The sequence below is a fragment of the Haliaeetus leucocephalus genome, unplaced genomic scaffold (genome assembly GCF_000737465.1).
Source record: "Haliaeetus leucocephalus isolate CR32 unplaced genomic scaffold, Haliaeetus_leucocephalus-4.0 Scaffold752, whole genome shotgun sequence".
NCBI lineage: Eukaryota > Metazoa > Chordata > Aves > Accipitriformes > Accipitridae > Haliaeetus > Haliaeetus leucocephalus.
This window is the reverse complement of record NW_010973188.1, coordinates 2,829,591-2,851,290: the sequence shown is the minus strand read 5'-3', so window position 1 is coordinate 2,851,290 and position 21,700 is coordinate 2,829,591. Positions and strand designations below refer to the sequence as shown.

The 21,700-nt window shown below is 40.9% G+C and overlaps 1 protein-coding gene across 1 annotated transcript in view; it reads right to left on the bottom strand.

Moving 5' to 3' along the window:
• Positions 1-21,700, bottom strand: part of ZNF318 (zinc finger protein 318) — a 28,696-nt gene that overhangs the window by 4,872 nt on the left and 2,124 nt on the right. The window contains exons 2-9 of the mRNA XM_010581208.1: positions 17,316-17,461; positions 11,830-12,463; positions 9,282-10,706; positions 5,945-6,044; positions 4,881-5,167; positions 1,768-1,971; positions 1,186-1,285; positions 26-144 (exon numbers count right to left, since the gene is read on the bottom strand). Coding sequence (XP_010579510.1) covers positions 26-144; positions 1,186-1,285; positions 1,768-1,971; positions 4,881-5,167; positions 5,945-6,044; positions 9,282-10,706; positions 11,830-12,456 — 2,862 coding nt within the window. The 5' untranslated portion in view covers positions 12,457-12,463; positions 17,316-17,461. The remainder of the gene's footprint in view (positions 1-25; positions 145-1,185; positions 1,286-1,767; positions 1,972-4,880; positions 5,168-5,944; positions 6,045-9,281; positions 10,707-11,829; positions 12,464-17,315; positions 17,462-21,700) is intronic.

Below are 21,700 nucleotides of genomic sequence, written 5' to 3'. Positions count from 1 at the left end.
CACTCCTGGTACACCAGTTACCAACCTTGTATTTCTCATTGTGGGGATGACTTTTCACATGCTGCTCTGCTGAGATTTGATCTCCAAAAAATTCATGACAGAGCTGGCAATAATATCCAGTAATGGGAATCAGAAACTCAGAGCCTGAAAAGGCCGAAGAAAATGATCAGAGAAACAAAACTTAATAAATGCCAAGCTCTTAACAAAGCCAGATAAACATATCAAAGAACAACAGCAAAACTTCCAGCCATGTTGCTTTCGGAACAGTTAATGCTGGTCTCCTTAAGCTTACAGTACGAGAAACACCACTACCAGGAGCAAACATGTAAACTGAAGAAGCTTGATTACTATGATTTTAAAAATTATTTTAGTGCTCTCCATCGTATTAAGGCTATCCCCTATTCAAGTGGGTTAACATTTCCTACAGTCTTAATCTATTTTCCATCTTTGTGGTATAGTTTGCTCAAACACTAAACACCTGGTTTATAAAAAGAACGCAAGTATTTTCATTGAAGTTCAGCAAGACTACATCCTTGTGCCTACAGAACCAGCTGCAGTTATCTAACACACTGCAGATTTTCCTTTAGTGGGCACTACTCGAAGTACGTAACAGATTAATATAAACTGAGACTGATCACTGGCAGGCCTATTTAGACGTTCAGATTTTAAATCTTGTATTAATTTTCAAATCACTTACAGCCCCTTCCACACAGCTTTCTCAGATTCTCTGTATCCATGCTCTACCAAGTACTTATCAGTGACTTTTCAAGGACACGTCTACTAAAAATGTATTGAATGGAAGAGCCTGTTGCAAGACTGCGTGGAGTATTGCACAAGTTCTGCCCAAACACAGCAAGCTCTTGTGGTCATGTTCTGAATTCTAATACGTTAGCAAAAATCACTTCAGAACTATACTGGAGAAAGAAAAAGTCACCTGGTATTAAAAGAAAAAACTAAACTCTAAAACGAAGAGAAGGAACCACACTATGTTTTCCTGCATTCTTGCTTCATGACCTTTTCCACAAGAACAACCAGGAAATTAAATTATTTGTCTTTTACCTAATAATACAGTATCTATATGTGCTCTTCTAACAAGGTGAAGTTTTGAAATTCCTTTCTCTGAGCAACTGGAACGTGCTGGAGGGCAAAGGGAGATGATACCCAAGCTAAAAAAAATCAACGTACCTTTGGCAGGAACAGTTATCTTATCGATGCGTTTTATGGAGTCTTGTTTGGTCTCACTCTGGGTCTTCGAAGCCCAAGGTCTGTTGTAAGGATCCAGGGTCTATTTGCACAGTGACAGAGGTATACAGGCTCATATATTACACTAGCAAGGCAAGTACACTTGTCTTTTTCCTTTTTAACATCCTTTCAGAACACTGAACATTAAAATCAACTTGCAAATATTTACAGGAACTATGTTTTCCTCTCCTTCCCCTCCCATTTTGCAATTTATAATGAGAAAATAACCTGTGAAAAGGGTAAAATGTAAATGATAGCAAAGAACAGGTAAACATAAGAAACACAAATATCAAACGCTAGTTTCCGAGTGAACTGGACACAGGCCCCATTTACACTAGTCAGAACACACTGGTACCTGTACAAACTGCTCAAGTCCAACATTAGGGAAAAAGAATTTGATAAGCAACTTCTTGGGTTCATTATTACTTCAGGTGCTCTTGTAAAATGTAGTTCTGTGATGTATGTTTTAGTGTTAACATTTAGAGCAATATGAAATGCACTTAGCGAAGGAAGCCTGCAACATACCTGTCTGTGTTTCTTATTATGCATGTGTGTGAAAAAGTCAAACATGGTCCCGCAGATGGTATTGCAGTCTTTGCACCAGTGGTTCCCTGCATCATAATACTCATAAATATTGGCCAACTGGAAAGGATGTTTGGAGGACTGTGAAGAGGATTCTGCTGGCTTCGGGCTTCTACCTCTGGATTTTTCATTAGTAGTTTTTGATTCCTAAATTGAACAAAAGGAAACACTTCTCTAAGACAAGGCAGGACAGACATAATGCTCTAGAACTCAGAACCTGCCTCCAGCAGAAGCCACACACACCAAGAAAAAAAAAAAAAAAATTTATCACCTGCTTTTCAGCGCCCCGGCTAATTCCACTGTTTCAGAGAGCTGGTATTGCCGACTAAGACGCTGCATGGCCGCAGTGAAGAGCTTCCAATAAGGTTCCCAGATGTAATGGCTGGATGGTTGTAGGTAATCAAGGAACCAAATGAACAAATTCCCTATGGCATGCACCCTTCCCACTTTATGGGTTTCACATAAAGATCTGAATAGTTCCAATTTACCATACTAGCCAAACAGTGCCCAGAAGACCTAAAATGGTTCCCCTAGAAGCATTCAGAAATTACTGTAAAGTAGCTTGGATGAAAGCAGAATGAAAAAAGAAGTAAGAATTAGGTGACTAAATGTATTTAACTCAATCAGCTTTATCAGATTATTTGGGAGTTCCTGAATTCTCCAGGAGACTCGTTGCTCAGCATTAATAGAAAGATGGTGTTTTGTTAACTACTTAAGTATATAAGGTGAAGCATCTTGTGATTTAAGCATGTGATATTTGCACTTACATTGAGTTGTACAGAAAGACATCATACATTTCAGGACTCTAGCCAAAATTAATACTATACTAACACTGCAGAGTAGCAAAACAAATAATCCCTGAAATAGATCATGAATGAGCCCTGCTAATTTAGATTACAATAGTACTAGATGTATTTTGAGTTTTGAGTTACATTTTCAATGGCTGAAAGCCCATTATGTTATCATTTCTAATCTGCATGGCAGTCTGGAAAGAATAGCATGTTAACTTAGACCCGAGTTGGTTGCATGATTTCCAAGTTATTCACTATTGGTGTTGATCAAATTTACTTAAGCAGATTCAAAACTATTAAATAACATCTGCCTTACTTGAAATTCCATCTGATAATCAGGGATAGATTCTCTCCTATTAACACCAACCCACACAACATACATTGTAAATCAAACAATGAAGAGATACCCAGGCTACTATGCACCCCACAGATAGCACTATCCCAATACGACCTAGTTCTTGATAGCAAAGTAGGAAGTGACCGAGTAAATAGTTGCATATATTCTGTCTGCAAGAACACCGCAAAGCTGACATTCTCTTAAACAATGAGAAGATCAACTTACGATCTGCAGGAAGTGCATGGAAGGATGTTCATGATGTCTGAGAAGTGTCACCGTTTGTGTTATTTACAGACATACACCCAACCCAACATATCCTATAAAAATACTATCTCAATCAGAACTTTAAAAAGACAATGCTTCTCACATAGATAGGTGATAGCCAACTCTTAAACCCAGTTTGTGCTTAACCCCAGCTCAAAGATGCCTTTATAATTTGCTGCTCTTCAGAGCCCACAAGGGACAATCTGTCTGTTTAGTACAACAAGGCTCACCTCTGCAACGACTATGTAACTGCAATACACAGACACAGGTTCAGCAGCAAGGGACTACAAAGTAGCTTGCAAATCAGCAGAAAGGCATACGTTTCTGCCCTTAGGTTGGCAGTCAACCAATCTCAGTGTCAAAAGGCCCGCACCATCTTTCTTTTCATTAAAAAAAAGTTAACAATCAGAACTACAAGGTGAATCTTAGAGACTAAAGGCAGTGTCCTATGTGTCTACAGATATCTGAAATTATTAAATGTTCCTGGCTAGAACTCAGAATTTTCCATGTTAAAATACAGAACTATGAAAAGGGGATCAAGTCATTATGGGCTTGGACAATACAAACAATGAAAGTTAAAATAATGAAAAACATATTCACACATGCCATATCGCAAGAAAAGAAAGCAATATAACACTGCAATGTAGGATTTAACAGACATTGTTACCTACTTTAGCTTTACAATGTGGTGACTGAAGCAAATGATTTGTAAAATTAAGTGGATACTAAACTTCAGTGATGTTTCAAGAAACAACAAAAACAAACCACAAAAGCAAGTCTTAAAATGAACGGCATCTAATGAGTTCTCTGAACCAGACCAGGATGAAGCATAAGGAAAAGTTTACAGGATACACTGATCCGAGTGACCTTGTAGTTTATACCTCTTATCCTACAAACATTTCCCTCTCTGCAAAAAATACACGGTAAGGTCTGCACAAAAAGCATCTACCATCTACCATTTCCCATCAGCTATTTCTGTTAAATATTTGAATAAACATCTGAAAAGCAGGATAATTAATCTTCTGAATACATGCATAACCTTCCAGACATTACTATCATACACTACTTCCAAAGTAAAAACTATCTTCTGGAATGCAAGAAACCTGCTTTAGTATATCCAGCACTCAGTAGTATAGACCACGTCAGAGAGACCATACTGATGCATACTGACATTTCTTAAGAGAAAACACATAGCATGTACATAATAATAATTTTAAGCTTACAATCATATGTAAGTCTTGTGATTTGTTAGTATATTCACCCAGTGAGAAGACCAACATGCTCCAAACTTGCAGAGAGCTTTGCTGCTACAAACATTCCTCCTTGACAGGCCATGCCAGAAATGTTGTAGAGAAAAAAAGTCTGTCCTCCTGGTATGGCACTGAGACCAAACAGCTACAAACACTCATGATACTGTTCAATCCAACACCTCAGCAAAACCAAGATCAAAACCAGTAAGTGGTATTGAACTGCACAAACCCTGAGGGAAATTATAAGCACGGATGCATTGACTCTCACCTGCATGCACGATCAAAACCAGCATATGAGATGTGATAACAAATGACATCAAATGATCTTCTAGTAAAGGTTTGGGAGCAGCTGCCTCCCCAGTGCCCTCTTCTCTTAGTGGGAAAATCATTAGCACAGAAGCCAGAAGACTTTACCTTGTTGGAGGAAGATGTTTTCTCCAGACCTTTTGCATTTTCTGACTTGCTGTTCTTTTCCAAGGAATCTTTCGTTTCCACGGATGGTTTCCGGGGTTTTTCAAATATGTTAATCCCCAGGATTTGTGCCACTTTGTCAAGCTCAGACTGCTTCTTGTCAGCTGCATCAGATTCTTTATGCAGCTCTGAAATCTCCTTCATAATATTCTCTTGTAATCTGTTCACCTCAACCAGTAAGGGGTCTTTGTGTCCATCCTTCTCACGACGTTTTTTCCTCAACATCTCTCCTGAGCCAATCAAGGAAGTAGAAGAGTTGGAAATGCAACAGGAAAATTGTCTTAAGATCTGTACAACTATTCCAGCAACAAGTAAAATACTAATATAACATATTACAGCTAAATCTTGACTAGGGAGTTGTAAAGACAGACCTGACTCTCAGGTACAGCATCACCAAATCTGCACGATCCACCTCTATAAGGATTGCCTTAATATACACCCCTAACAGAGGCACCATAATCCTCAAGAGAGAGAATCAATTTAATAATCACTATTTCCCTGTGTGACCAAACAAGCAGAAGTTAATCGTACATTCTACCCTGAAAGTATCACTTTCCAAAGGTGAGGGAAATTAGTATTTACTTGGACCAAACAGAAGTTTTAAAAATAAAAAAGTTAGCTCTGTCTAGAGAGGACTTTTCCTTCTCCAAATAAGATTCATGAAAAATTGAAAGGCACGATGACTTGTCTTCAGTCGCTATTTCTCACTTCTTTGAAAGAAGTGCTAAAACACATGAAGTACAATTCATTTAACTTATCAAGCTGCCGAAGAAAATGCAAAAGCAACTATTTGCTTCAGTGTAACAGCCAAATTTTGACATAATTAATTTTAATATAGTAAGTAGGTCACTGCCTTCTCAAGAGTTCTGCATTGCCCGGAGTATGAAAATATTAGTTTTAAACTATAGACTATTATTAATATTTTGGTCTTCACTTCTCCTAGCAGGTACTAGGACTTGAGACACACCCCAGTGGAAAAAAAAAAGCAGGGGGGGGATGCACTGTACCTTGCTGTTTACGAAGCCTGTCCAACTCAGTCTTGAGATAGTAAAGCTTCTTCTGCCGTGCTTCTCGTTCATTCTTCAGTTTTTCTCTCTCTTCTATCACCTAAACAGATTGGAAGGGGACTGGATTTTCTTCTCTTCCCAACACAAGATAATCAGTCTTGCAAGAATGACAGCAAGACCTCAATTTGCCAGTCACAGAACACTGCTCACTGTTCTCAAAATGTTCTTGAGTATTTTAACACAACAAATACACCTCATCCTCTGCATCTGTATGTAACTATATCAAGTGCTCACACTTCAACCCTACAAGAAGGTGATTTTTTTCTTTTGGGCAGTGTATTCCCCAAAACTGCCTTGTTTGTTGCACCATTTCCCAAGGCACTTACACTCAGCTGATTATCTTCTACAGGGGTGAGCAAGATCAAGGCTAAATGGGTCTTCAAAGCTCATGCAGTATCTCTACAGCTAGCATGTTCCATCAGGGACAAAAGACTTCACAGCCCTTTTCCTTGCCTCCTGCTTTGACTCTGGCCAATTTCAGCTATTATTTAGACTTCTGCTTCAAACTGATCGTAACTGTATCACCAAATATATTTTGCAGGCATAACTGTCTGAAATGAAACACCTGGATGAAGTTTCTTTCTTGCTCAATAAAGTAAACTGGCATGAGGAGCTCACAAATTCAGTTTTCACTGGTTTTCATTGATTCTCACAGAAGGAAACCAGGCAATATGCTAAAATGAAACCTGAAAAGTTCTTTCAATATCCTTTCCAGCTTCATTTTTCAAGAGACAAATCCCAAATTTTTACTTTCACAATGCTCCTAAAGCTTACTACTGACTCCTCCCTTGAACAAACAACAACTGACCTGTAGGGTTTGGTGTTCGGAAGATCTCGCAATGTCACGGAAAGTTAGAGGGTTAGTCGCAGCCTTATGATGTGTCTGTAATCCCGCCTACCCTTGTTAGTATAAAAGGAATTGACTGCGCAATAAAAGGTGGAAGTTGGCGCTCACACTGTGTGTGCTATCTGTCTCTTTCCCTGGTCTGGGGTTGATCAGTGATCTAATCGTGGCACCTTGATATGCGGCGAACACTACACTGACCCAAGCCCTTGTCTTCCCTAGAGAATCACTACTACTGTGGCAATGTAAATGTTGGCAGGATCCCTAGATCCTGCCTGGAGTAAGCCCTGGAAGGGGATCTACCAACAGAGTTAGGCCACGTCTTAAATGCCACAAGTTTTTTGGGTTTTTTGTGTTGTTTTTAATAACCACCAAAACACCATCCTCTCACTCTGGGTTTTCTGCCAGCATAGGGGCATCAACTGGAGCATGCCAGTTTTTATACTGCAAGCCATCACAGCAAAAAAATGGTGGACTAAGCCCAAGCCAACGACATCTATAGTACAGACAAAGCCCTAGAAGTTCTGCCAAGATGCACAGGTGAGCTACCACGGTATTTCATGGCAGGAGACACACCTTCAGTCAACAGAGCTTTTCCAGAAGTGCCAAATTTCATTAAAAACAAAATTTCAACCACGTCAGATGAAGAAATTAATCCTGCAAGCTGTGAAATCTCACTTATCTGCTGATGTAGCACTTTGTGTAAGTACTCCTCTCTAAGTCACTTCAAACAAAAAGCAAAGAGGTTATCTTAGGCCAAAAATTTAAAGTGACTTCTTTTGAGCCTCTCTTGGATTCAGTGGTCCGTCCTTCCATGGCCTGACTTGTTCTGAGGAGTATGATGTAATTGAGTAGGTGAAAAGCTTCCAGACCCTGCCATGTGGTGCTCTTCTACTAGCAGATCTACCAACACAATGTATCATTAGCACAGCTACAGTGCAAGAATGTCTCTAATGCAGATACCCATAGGTAGATGAAAAATTAGGTACGAGCCAGCAATGTGCACTTGCAGCTTAGAAATCAAATTGTATTCTGGGCTGCACAAAAACCATGGCCAGCAGGTCCAGGGAGGTGATTCTCCACCTCTACAGTGTTCTCATGAGACCCCACCTGGAATACCACATCCAGCTCTGGAGCCCCCAGCACAAGAAAGACACGGACCTGTTGGGGCCATGAAAATGATTAGAGGGCTGGGACATCTCTCTTATGAAGAAAGACTGAGAGAGTTGGGGTTGCTCAGCCTGGAGAAAAGAAGGGTCTGGGAAGACCTTATTGCAGCCTTTCAATATATAAAGGGGGCTTATAAGATGGAGAGAGACTTCTTCCGAAGGCCTGTATTGACAGGACAATGTGCAGTCATTTTAAAATAAACGAGGGTAGATTTAAATCGGACATAAGGAAGAAATTTTTTACAGTGAGGGTGGTGAGACACTGGAACAGGTTGCCCAGAGAGGCTGTGGATGCCCCATCCCTGGAAGTGTTCAAGACCAGGTTGGATGGGGCTTTGAGCAACCTGGTCTAGTGAAAGATGTCCCTGCCCCCAGCAGAGGGGTTGGAACCAGATGATTTTTAAAGGTCCCTTCCAACCCAAATCGTTCTATGGTTCTATGCCCTTATTTTAACAACAAAGATTGAGTGGACACCAGTTTGAAAACCCAAACAACTCTCAGGAATCTTCCAGTCCTTTGATGGTTATACAACTACAGTTTCCTATTTTAAAATACGTTCTTCACCACTACTCTCTAATTATCATACAAACCAAGGTAATTAGAAGAGGAAAACATTAATACCCATAACCTAAACTGGTGTCAGATGCCCAAAGTAAAGAACAGTTTTCCTTAAGTTCTTCTGATTTTGTGATTCTTATAAGAGATAATTAATACAAATGTAGAGGGAAAATTGTATGCAACTGTGAATAATGATATCCTTTAGTATATATTTAAGAATGTCTAACATAGGTATAACCATGGTATTATTGTACCATGTACCATGTTCACACGGAGCCTCCTGTGTTTCAGTTTGTGCCCACTGCCTCCTGTCCTCCCACTGTACACCACTAAAAAAAGCCCAGCTCCATCTTCTTTATACCGCTGCTTCAGGTATTTATAGATTTAGATTCTTCAGGTATTTTAATATCTAAAGGTCAGCAGAACAAAGCCAAGCTGTGGCCACCAGGTGTTTTTTCTCTAAGATTTTGGCTGGCCCCAAGAACTATGGGCATACAACTTTGGGGAATTTTAAACACATTTTTTTAAATTGTCACAGAGTAATACAAACAAATGCCTAGAAATCTTTAACAAAAGCAAATTTATTCCAACTGCTTTTAAACTGGAGCCACTCAGGAAAAAAAAAGGTGCACCTGAATAGGAAAAGCTTCTACCCCAGCAATCAAGCAGTCCAACATATTTTGATGTATCAGAACAGATAACATACCTTCTGCTTTTGAGCTGCCCTATTTTTTTCATCCGACATCTTTTCTGTGGTATTTTTGAGAGGGTGTGAAGACAGACGAAGGGGCACTTTGGAATGAGCAGGAGTGGTAGGGACATGAACGAGCACAGAACCATCTCTTTTTAAATCAGGGACATCCTTTCCCATAGAGACTGTCTCAATCACCCGGAGGTTGGGACGTGTGGGGTTCGCTGACATGGCCATAGTAAGAAGACCGTGAGCTTCTGGCAGTGTAGGATTAGGCTGCTGGGCAGGAGGGTACATGGTCCAGCCAGGGGCTGCATATGCCATATAGTGCCCATATGCATCATATCCTGGAGGAGCCATTGTGGGAGGTGGATAGTTTTGGGGCATTTGAGTGGCAGTGAACTGGGAATAACTGGGAATTTGGTACTGGGAAACAGAAGTAGGTGTAGGCGGCAAACTAGCAGGAGCTGGTGGAACTGAGGGAATGAGAGACACAGAAGGAAGAGGCTGTTCTGGTGGACGTGGAGGTATATCCTGTCCCACTGGCTTGTTCTTAGCATATTCTGATTTCTGAAGAGAGGGTGCATCTTTAGACTGCTGGAAAGAGACTGGAGGTGATGCTGAGTGCTGCTGGCCTGACTCAGGAGAACGAGTATCACTCCGGCTGCGACGCAAGTCCCAGGGGTCCAGTCTGCGAGGATCTGAAGAGCGACGATCAGGAGAACGAGATGCTAACTTTTTGCCATGAAGACGTTCCTGGGTACGAACAGCCAGTTTTCCAATTTCAGCAACGCCAATGTCAAGTCCAATGGTTTTGAGTAAGTCATGGATCTTCGCATACTCAGCATTAGGTTCTTCTAAAGAATCCAGCTTGACAGCTGGAGCAGAAGAAGGAGGTGGGCTCACTTTCTGGTTTATTATCTCATTGCAACAACTCACTGGAGGCTTCTGAATAGGGAGAGATTCAGTTTTGGTGTCTTCATCCTCATCACCGTAAAGAAATTTCTCTTCATCCTCAATGTCAGGAAAACTACGCCTCCTCTTCTCCTGAGCACTGACAGAATCAGCCATCATGCCTAGAATTCGGGAAAAACCACTGCCATCCTGACTGGCCCTCTCGTGAGGCAGCAGAAAGTCGGAGTGGCGATCAGCAGGCTCTGACTTGGGTTCTAACTTTTCCTTGTGACTTAAGAAGCTTCCAAACTTCTCTTCAAATGTGAAAGCATCTTTGGGAGCCCCAGAAAACGGGCTCCACTCATATAAACCATCGTGCAACTCCTTGTTTGCAGACTCCACAACAGAGTCTTTGTTAAACCGTTTGAGAAAGTTCTCCACTTCAGAGGCAAAAGGAGCCGTGTTGTTGCTCTGGGGCAAAGACGAATGACTAGAAAGAAGAGGAAGATCCTTGCTGGGAGCTGAACTGCTTGAAAAGCCCTCAGGCTGAAAGAGAGAGAAGTTACTACTTACTACAGCACCTTCTGAGGTGACTATGCGCTTCACAGAACAAACGAACGAACATGTTAATTTCTCCTTGAGTTCACAGCTGAAGAAAAGAGTTAGAAAAAACAATATACAGTTGAAAGAGAACACAGGAGATTACAAAACAAGTTGCCTAATGATTCCAGAATGTCATGTCCAGCAATGAATGCTTATCTCAGAGAATACACAAATTCACAATTATATTTCATTAATTTTTTGCAAGCATAAGAACTGAAACTTTTAAATTGAAACCCCGTAACATAATTTTGGCTATGCTTTCAGTTTAATCACAGACAAATAGGATTTCAACACCTTCAGACCGGTAAAAACAACTGCACTGGGGTTATCACCAGTCACTTCTTCAGATATGCATAATTAATGCCATGTTAAATAGGATTTCCAATAATAGGTATAGAATGGGATCCTCAGTATTGGAGCACCTCCTGAGATAAACATGTCACTGTCAAACCAACACTGATGAGTACCACAGGCAGATCAAAAGTGATGGACTAAAACATGCAAAAAGTCAATTTATCACAGTGGTTGCAACCACTTATCTTTCCATTGCTCTAATTTTGAGACTCAATTGGTACAGCTTGGTAAAAATTAAGTAGGGTTGATCCCAGCCTACAGCCCAAAGGGAAAAAATTAAGGAAGCTTGAAGATGTTTTCAGCCAGAGGTACTGATGATGCATTAGGCAGTTCTCTAAGTCTATAAAGACAAGAAAGAGGCACTGTGACAGGCAGAGAGCTTTGATCAATGTCCTGCCTGCCTGCGGTACAAAAAGACTCAGCTTTTCTATAAAAGCTGGCCCAGATCTCAGCATCCTGGGCTGAATTTCAACAAGGACATTTTATTCTGCCTCAGATTTTATATATGTATGATTCTTGATTAAATGCCTTCACCTATTGAAGTTTCTAATGCAATCCTAACTGCAAACCTGTAAAAAGATACCTGACCTCTCAAAGACAGGAAAATGTAAAGATTTGGCTTTTCCATTTTTTAAATCAAACTAACATTCTGTATCATGAAGTGACTATTTTGGAAAGCAGAAACATATAGACAGAGAGACAGAGATCAAACCTGAATAGGAGACTCTACTTCCATCTCCACTCGTTTCTTCAAAATAGATTTTTTGGGCATGGATGGGATTTCCTCAGGCCTATACATATACCGAGGATCAGAAGTCTGTAGTGTGTTAGTCAAGCCGGGGATCACATAACCACTGCCTGAAACATCATGATTTAAGTTTCTACTACGCTCTTCTTCTTCTCTTTTCCTCCTTGCACGGTCAAGCTCTCGGAATTCTTCATTCAGGTATGATGGGCTCGGGCTTCTGCTGCGGCTGTGGCTTCGTCTGCGATAGTTTCGTGTTCCTGATGAGAAACCCTGATGCTCTCCACTCACACCATGCATCTTCTCATCCTTTTCGTACCGTGGACGCTTTATTTCTCGTCCCCTCTCTTCTGGCCTCAATGGGTAGGAGGATTTCCTGAGTTTGTCACCATCTCTATCAGATCCACGAGACAGCTCTTCTCGACGACCATAATGCGGACTATAATCTGAACGATGGAGGAAAACATCCCGGTTGCGGTAGTCTTCATCATGTCTCATGATGAAGGGACTTGAAGGTTGATCTTCATGCGATGGGTATCTCTCAAGGCCTCGAGGACATGAGAGGCCTCTAGTGAATATTGGACCATCAGCCATATCATCCCTGTGTAAGAGAAGCATAGAATAAACATAAGTATTTGAGTCAGAGTAAACAGTCTTACTTGTACTCAAGAGTAAGAAATTTCCAAATCGGTTTCAGAATAACATCTCCATCACTAACCAGAAGCAACATTTTATGGACTTAAAGGGCAGGGGAGAGAGGGAGTCTTATTTTTAATGGTACTACACATCCCTCCTAGGAAGTCACCTGCAAACACAGTGACGTGAACAATTCAACTCTTACTGCAGAAGGAGAGCCTTGAAAAATTGATAGGATGGATTTATTTCTGTGAAGGAGAAAGACTACACGTTTTAAAAAAAGCTTACTATCATATTTCAGACCACAATCCCTTTCCTCACCTCTCCCAGCAAGATGCCAAGGTCACATTTCATATGAATTATTCAAGGTATAATTCAGTTTCACACTGGTAAATGCAACAAGATCTTTTTCTCTTCAGCTGTAGACAAGGACCACAAATTCTAGCCACATTTTCTATTGCAACCAATCTGTAGACAGGACTGTCACTAATCACATGAACGGCTATACCCAAAAAGAAGCACAGTTTTTCATAATATATCTATGAACCAGGGATAGTAAATGTAATAGTACCATTCCTTTGTGTCAGCCCCTGCATTATTACACACGCAGTGGGCATGCAACTAGCACAACACCAGAATAACTACATCTCTTGGAGTATCTTCTTTTGGACCAACTCCTACACACACATCCAATTAAGAGTACTGTTTTAACTAAGGCCTTTTTCCCCAGCCCTAAAAACTCTTCTGGGACTGTTCTTTAGATCAGGCAGAAACAAACCAAACCAAATGTTTAAAATTACAAGCTGCTGGTTTTACTCACAGGTATTCCAGAAACCTAGCAAGATCCTCCAAGAATGGGACGCAAATGTGCTCCTTAAGTGAAATCAATGGGACGGAAAACACAGAAAAATGTCTTTCCTGAGCAATCAAAACATCGACTTGAGCTAAACTATGTATGATTGCCTCAATCCTCAAAAATCACCTCCTCCTACTCAGAAAAGTCCCTCCGTAGATCTGAGAAAGGACAAGTCAAGTCATGCCAGATGACATCTTCAAAAAAATTTGCGATAAATTACAGCCCCAGTTTTTAAAGTCACTAGGCTGAAGAATAACAGACGTAAACAGACAAGGTCTTTTTCTTGAGTATTTTCATAGTTTACACATGCATACTTAAGAACAAAACCAGCACAAAACATCACTTTATCTCTAACGTGCATCACTGCAAAGCATTTCGTATGTTATTAGACGCTTTATCAGTCCAACACTTCTTATAAGGCAAATACGGCATACATCAGGACCCACAGTATTAGATGGTATCTTCCCAGTTTCCAGCAAACTATACACATCCACCCCCTCCAAAAGCACAAAAATATCTAAAAAGTAGCTAAAATTAAATTTCATATAGGTAAATTTCATAAAGCTATGTCTATCTCCAGTGTCACCTTTTCTCAGAGCCTGCTAAACCTATACAAGCTGCATGAATGCATCTGATGGAGTAACAGATGTATTTCACCACACAGCTTCAGCAGATTTTTGTGCAAATAATTTGCATGCATGCTTGTCAGGTGTCACCTACAATTCAAGTGCTCTGACCGCAGTGACAAAGCAGAAGGAATATTTAAGCACACTTTGGAAAGAAAGAAACAGCAAACCTACTATATTTACAACTAGAAAGATGTTCCAAATACACTCTGAACAGCTAAGATGCAAATTTAAAACCCGAAGATTAAATTCAGGTGTGAGGAAAAGGATTATTTGCCTTACAGAAACCGTGACCCTTTGAAATATGTTTTCTGTGAATACAGTCCAACAGAGAGATATGGCCCTCTTAACTAGTTTGGGTGCTTTTAGCCAGCAATGTCCACTGCAGGCTATTGCATCCCTGAGAGAAGATACAAGGTGGTACCACTGTGACCATCCCAATTCCTTCACGAACACAGAATCCATGAATTACTGGAATTTGCAGTTTCAGAGAAGGAGAACAGACCACAGACTACATAGACATGATGCTTCAGAGAACTACAACTAGTGTAAAGTAAGTTTACTTTTTGGTATACTTATTCACATACACAGAAACAGAAATAATGGTATTCTGCTGTTAGCAACCAACAGGACTCCACCTTAACACATAGTCTTTGAACAGGAAGTCAGATGAGCTGTTCATACTCAAGCCAACTGTCACTCTTGACATTATGCCAAAAAAAAAAAATGCTATTTTAGAGCACAGCTTAACACAGACCAAGTCTCTGCAAGGATACAGTCTTATCTTTTGAATTAACCTTAGATGAAAGAATTGGTGGGATTCTCTGTGTAGCTTATGCCAGCTCAGATAGTAGTAGAATGTCTTAAAAATACTGACAGAGGGAGAGATGGAAGGCAGGGAGAGGGATAAGATATATTCTTCACTTTGACAGACTGAGATTCTGGAAGACAAAAAAATACTAATCTGTTGAAGTAGAAGACTGAAGCTGCTTAGGTGACCTTGAAGTCACAGGCCAGCAGCATTCAGTATGCTTACTTAGACATGTGCAGGAGGCCAGCTGCCCTAGAAACCTGGGGCAAGTTCTTACAGATGTTTTAGGACCAACCTGCACGTGGACATGCACCCTTAGAAATTCTCCTGGGGCATCCTCAAAATCCACTGCTGCAGGAGAATCCAAAAGCATCCCTGATTTCCATCCTTTGGTATTTTATTTCTTTTATAGGCTAATGAACCTCTCTACCATCCCAAGGCCCTGCAAATTACAGAAAATAATTTGTAAAAGTGATTGCTGGAAATCTCTAAGTGGAGTAGTTAGCAAAAATAGCTAAGAATAACTAAATTCAGAATTATTTGCTCCAATTACTTCAAAATTTGAAAAGACATCTTCAGAAAACACTCCTTTTTTTTTTTTTAAATGAGAACATACCACATGCCAAATAAGAATGTGGTATGCCCAGTATTAAACCCAATGATTCACAATAAGGGCTACTTTAAAGCCCAGTGATAGATATAAGGTCAGTGTCCCAGTACCAGGGTAGCCTCTCAGGGGGGAAAAAAAATACATGATGAAAAAATATATGACAAACAATGTCCTTAACCAAACACAAAGTGTCTTTTAAAAACAACTAAAATGGCTAAACATTGAAGAAATTTGGAAGTCAGAAATAGTACCTAGAAGACTTAGGAAAAGCTAAGGGATGACTAGGTTGTCACACACTTTAAGCTTCTGGACAGTGGGCACTGCTTAGACAAGTGCAGCCAGCACAAGGGGAAAAAAAAAAAAATGTAACCACATGGAGTTCTTGCATACCTATGCTACAAATATATGGGAAATCACTTAAAAACTGAGATCTACACAGTCTCACTTTCTCTTATTCTCATTCTGATTCATCTGTCACTTTTATACCTTCTCAGGAGTCTATTCTGACCTTTTTTTTACATCTATGGGTCCTGTAACAGAGATAAAGTGAAAGTTCTTTGTCATTTTCACTCTTACGTTAAAATAAACTCCACTGTACCTGATTTTACTTCTAACCATGCATCCTAACCACAAAACAGGTCAAATATAAAACCTCACTGGAGAAAAGGAAGCAATGGGACAAACACGCACCCCCGCCCCACATGTTCTTAATTTGCCAGAGCAGTGCCAGTTCTCCTACATACCATTTCCTGCTCCTTCCAACCACTGTACTCTCCCTTCAGGCTGCACAGGGGATTTACAAATTGAACACTGATCCCAGGAGAACTGAGATAAAGGCGTAAAAGTGACAGCACTGAAAACTAAACTCTCGCTGGGTTTTCCACACCTGCTGAAATTTAACCTTACACTTGAGAAAGACAGGAAATTCACTTATTCTGCTCAGTTCCCTCTTTTCCTCTCTCTCTCTTCTCCTTTTTTTTTTTTTTAAACAGTTGGGGATATTTGTATCAAAAATGGAAGTTACAATGCTTTTTTTGTTCTGGATGCTTATCCCTGACCTGAAACTGCAATTGTATGCTCTGGGGCACAAACTATGCCATCTTTAACTTTGCAATTCAAGACAAAGAAAACAATTTTATTTGCACAGAGTCTTCTGATTTTACTTCTTTTGCCAGATTCTACCTGTTCTCCTACTGAAGGCAAGGATTTCCAAACAGTATCTACTAATATTTATACTTCACTGTTCACAGCAGTATTTTGAATATAAAAGATGTCTCTTCATTAACTATGTTTCTCTCCAATTCCAATCAAAGGACCCTAAGAATTCTAACACTTATTTTATCACATATGAGACTGTCTGACTACGTTCACCTCTCTTCCACAGCATTTTTAAAGTCAAAATAATAAATTTTCTTCAAGCTACACTAGAGCTTTCTTCTGGACTACTCTCAAAAATCAGGAAAGTAGATTATTTCTCCCAATAAATGAGGAAGTTGAAGCTTTACACTATCCATAAACAAACTTCCTTTCAGTCAGACTAGGTAGGTTCATAAGAAATGGAAGACAGTGGCTGAAGCTATGAAAGGTCAAATGAAGCAGCTCCGTCCTGCAATATACTCTGGGCACTTTTAGTTTATAGGGGTTTTAGAAGCAGTTGACAAAAATCAGAGAAGAAATATCTGTTTACAGAATCACTATGAACACAGGCAGCGACTTTTGTTCAGGAATCCCCTGCACCACAACTTGCTGGAGGCTGGAGGAGTATTCCAGGGAAGCATCACTACATGCTTGCCCTCTTACCCTCATTCCCTAGGCATTCACTGGGCTAATTAGATGTTTGGTCTCACCCAGTACAGCCATTCCCACGTTCTTACTGTTTCATACACTTGAATCCCCATCTACAGAGGACCATACCTGTCACTCAGGTTATCAATTGGTGAGCCCAGTCTATCAGGCAGCCTCCTTCGCTCTGGTGTGCCAATGCAATACCGGTCATTACCAACAGTAATCCGCAAACTCTGTTCCAGTGAAGACTCAGAGCGGAGACTCGGTGAACGTCTCTGTAAATTGAAGAAAGAGTGCAAGCCCATCAATCAGGGAATTTTAATCTCAGCTACAGAAAGTCAAGTGACTCTGCTCTGCTTAACATATGAGACTTGGGCTGGATGGATCAATTAAAAAAATCAAACTAGAAGAACAATTGTTCCAAATATTTCAATTCTCTTTAGTTACTAAAGAAAGGGGAGGGTATTGACTGCATTTAATTTCTCATCCCAGCTGCCAATAACACACTCTATATTTACATTATCTGGAAGGGAAATTTTCAACTCAAAAATACATTTCATAAAGCACTATTTTGGAAGGTGGAAAAACAGAGAGAAGTTCAAGAAATCCCAGATTTGCTGCTGTCCTCCTTTCTTTGTAGAGGAGAAGCAGCTAAACAAACATTGCATAAAAAACAGTGCCAGGAATTTCTTAATAAAAGTGTCTGGATTTCTGGCCCTTTCCAACTTTAGTAACGACATGAACCAAAGTATAAACCAGTGTAAACAAAGATTTTCCCAGCAGTGATGTTTTCAACAGTTTTCCTCACCTCATGCTGCTTTCAGCAGATAAACGCAACGTAACACTAAAAATGCCAGTGACTATAGAAACACCTTCCAGAATAGAATTCCCATTATCATTATTTGTTACTGGTAGAGCTAAACCAGAGCTAAGTAAAGTTGCCTTTGAAAAACTACAGCAGTGAAGGCCTGAGCTGACTGCCTCTGCACAGACCTTCCTTTGGACACATACTCAATACAGAAAATGTCATTACTGGTAAGTTATGCTTAACTAGTTATGCCTCGTATCATTCTAGAATACGGCACTAGAACACAGGAATGATCAAAGTAAGGGGAGTTCCATAAGAAACAGGTGAGACTGACTGAAGACAGAGATACTTGATTTGCTTTTTTAAAGCAACATGGTTTAGATTCTACTTAACAGGAAGCAATGAACCAGCTTCAGTTCTGCCAAACCAGTCATGCACTGTATATCGCTTTCACCACCGAAAATTGCAGTAGCAAGCAGCAGGTGCGTTATGTTGTCTGCAGGTGCATTATGTTGTCTGCATCCACCCTGAGAAGACGCAGCAGATTCAGCTCAATCCTCCAAGAGACCAAAAGAAGAACAGTATATAATCTCCAATAAGAAAGCAGAAGAATTCCCTCACAAATTTGCCTGAACAAAATTTACTTGCAGTACAAATCTGCACTAGAATCCATTGTGCACATAACCTTGTCCTAAGGTAACGTATTAGTGATTTCTGTTTTACTCCTTTAATACAAACCCCAGCATTTATCAGAACACATTTTAATTACTTTCTAAGACCAAGGGTGTTGTATAGCATAATACAATCCTGCAACAGCCTGGCTGAGATACAACGTATACAATGTGCATGTGTCTCATACAAACACACTCTGAAGGCTCACATGTGCCCAGTATAACATTGAATTTTGAGGGCTGCCTCAAGAAGTGATTATCTTGAAGGGCATCTTCTTGCCATCGAGGCTGTTGGCAAGTTGGGCACATACATGACAACCATCTCCAGGAACGGGAGACAGAGAAGTGATGATTACATCTCAGAACAAACTTCTGCAGAAAGGAAAGAAATAGCTTACATTTAGAAAGTTTGGGATGTTAGGATTGCCTACGACTGCCATACAGATTGCCCATTGCCGTATTATTTGCACAGGTTGCATACCAGCTCTTCATTCCTTCTTTCTCTGTTGACCCAACATATTCCAGACCTCTAATTTCAGCCAATTTTCTTACAAGAAAGCAAAGAAGCTGAGAGAAACTATAAAAAGAACAAGCATGCAGGTCAGCAGGGACAAATAAAAGCAGCATGTGTCAGCCTTGCAAGAATAAAGTCCACCAAAATCTCTCACTGTACAGACCTGACATTCCTCTCCTCTCTTACATTTTTCAATACTCACCCCAAACCTTTGCTGTCACTCCATGCTCTTCCAATTTCCACAAAGTTTTCCCCAGCTACCAAGGAATTAACAACATCCATACTTACAGTGTGCAACACAGCTCCACTGGCAGTCAGCATCCCAATTACGCATGAGAAAATGGGCAACAATGCTGATAACCTAGGAATGCAGGCACTCCATCTCAAAAAAAAAAACCCTCAAAACCAAAACTCAAACCAACTCCCAGAATCAAGAAAAGGGAATAAGTAATCTCTAAGGCTCCTCCTCCCATACTCCAACTCACATGAAAGGTAAGGGACAATAACTTGGAGCTTGTACTCAAAACTTTTCTGCACTTCAACCCCATTACCCCATCAGTGTCCTCATTCCACATGCTACATCTTCCACCCTTATGCATATATTCCCCTCTTCTAAGTCCTCCTTCCTTGTTGCGGCTTAAATTCCTCTTCCTCAGTCTTCTGTCCGAATTCATCTCCTTTCAGTGACAGCTCCAAAATGCCACTTACTAACACATTTGTGTAACTCTCCACATTTCCACACTTTGTATCCTCAAACTTGTGGAGAGGAAGTCTTAAATTATATAAATCTGAAAACTTTATTAAAACTTTACCCAATCATGCTGACCTAGCGTATCTGCTGTCTGCTTTGCTTTGATTACACTTAGTTCTACTGTTTGGAAAACATCAGCTAATCCCAGCTTTATCTTTAATGAATGCTAATTTTGTAAACAGTACTTCTAAAAAGTAAAATCAACCTGTGTATGTATTTTATGCTTTATAACATCACTTTTAAAGAAGTAGTAGGGTTGGTCAAACACCTTTTGGTGGAATTTCCATGGAAAAAATGTGCCCAATATACTCTCCAATAATTACTTACACTGGGCTTTAGCATATGCAAGAGACAGCAAAATACAGGGTAAAGAGCTACATTTAATTGTCTCAATATCCCTCTTACTGTGAGAGCTGCTTCAGAGAGAAAAGTTTTCCTTAAATGCAGTAATATTCCTGTAAATAAACAAAAAATCTATTTGACTCAGCAGTTCAGCACTAGCTAACTTGCTAAAGCCTAAATTCTAGGATGAATAATTTTTCAATCCTTCTCTGAAATTAGAATAGGCAAGAAAAACATCAAGAATCTGCAACAATTTGCTGAGATGACTACTGTAACTTGAGCCAGAAGGGTGCAAAATAACACTGGAAGAATAGCATTTATCAAGAATAATGTTTGTGTAAAGTGGGGGTTTTTGGTGGCTTTTTTCTTTTCCCCAAAGGGGGAGTGGGAGGCTTCCAGTCAAAAACTCCTAGTTCAAATTTCTCCAGGTCTGAACCACCAACACATTTGGCATTGGAAGTTTTGATACAGCTGGCACAGGTTCACAGCCTATCATGGATACAGTGAAATGGCAGACTGAGTGATGGTGAAGTCAGTTTAAGAAAGTTCTGCTCCTGTATATTGGGTTTGTGTGGCAAGGTTTTGGTAGCTGGGGGGGTGGTTACAGGGGTGGCTTCTGTGAGAAGCTGCTAGAAGCTTCCCCTATGTCCGACAGAGCCAATGTCAGCCAGCAATAAGACAGACCCGCCGCCGGCCAAGGCCAAGCCCATCAGCGATAGTGGTAGCGCCTCTGTGATAACATATTTAAGAAAGGAAAAAAGTTGCAGCAGGCACAGAAACTGCAGCCGGAGAGAGGAGGGAGAACATGTAAGAGAAACAACCCTGCAGACCCCAAGGTCAGTAAAGAAGGAGGGGGAGGAGGTGCTCCAGGTGCCAGAGCAGAGATTCCCACACAGCCCGTGGGGAAGACCATGGTGAGGCAGGCTGTCCCCCTGCAGCCCATGGAGGTCCACAGTGGAGCAGATATCCACCTGCAGCCCAGGGAGGACCCCACACCAGAGCAGGTGGATGCCCGAAGGAGGCTGTGACCCCATGGGAAGCCCGCGCTGGAGCAGGCTCCTGGCAGGACCTGCGGATCTGTGGAGAGAAGAGCCCATGGAACAGATTTTCTGGCAGGACTTGTGACCCTGCAGGGGACCCACACTGGAGCAGTGTGCTCCTGGAGGACTGCACACCGTGGAAGGGACCCATGCTGGAGCAGTTCGTGAAACACTGCAGCCCATGGGAATGACCCACATTGGAGAAGTTCATGGAGGACTGTCTCCCGTGGGAGGGACCCCATGCTGAAGCAGGGGAAGAGTGTGAGGAGTCCTGCCCCTGAAGAGGATGAAACAGCAGAGACAACCTGTGAGGAACTGACTGTAACTCCCATTCCCTGCCCCCCCCCCCCCCCCCCCCCCCCCCCCCCCCGGGGGGGGGGGGGGGGGG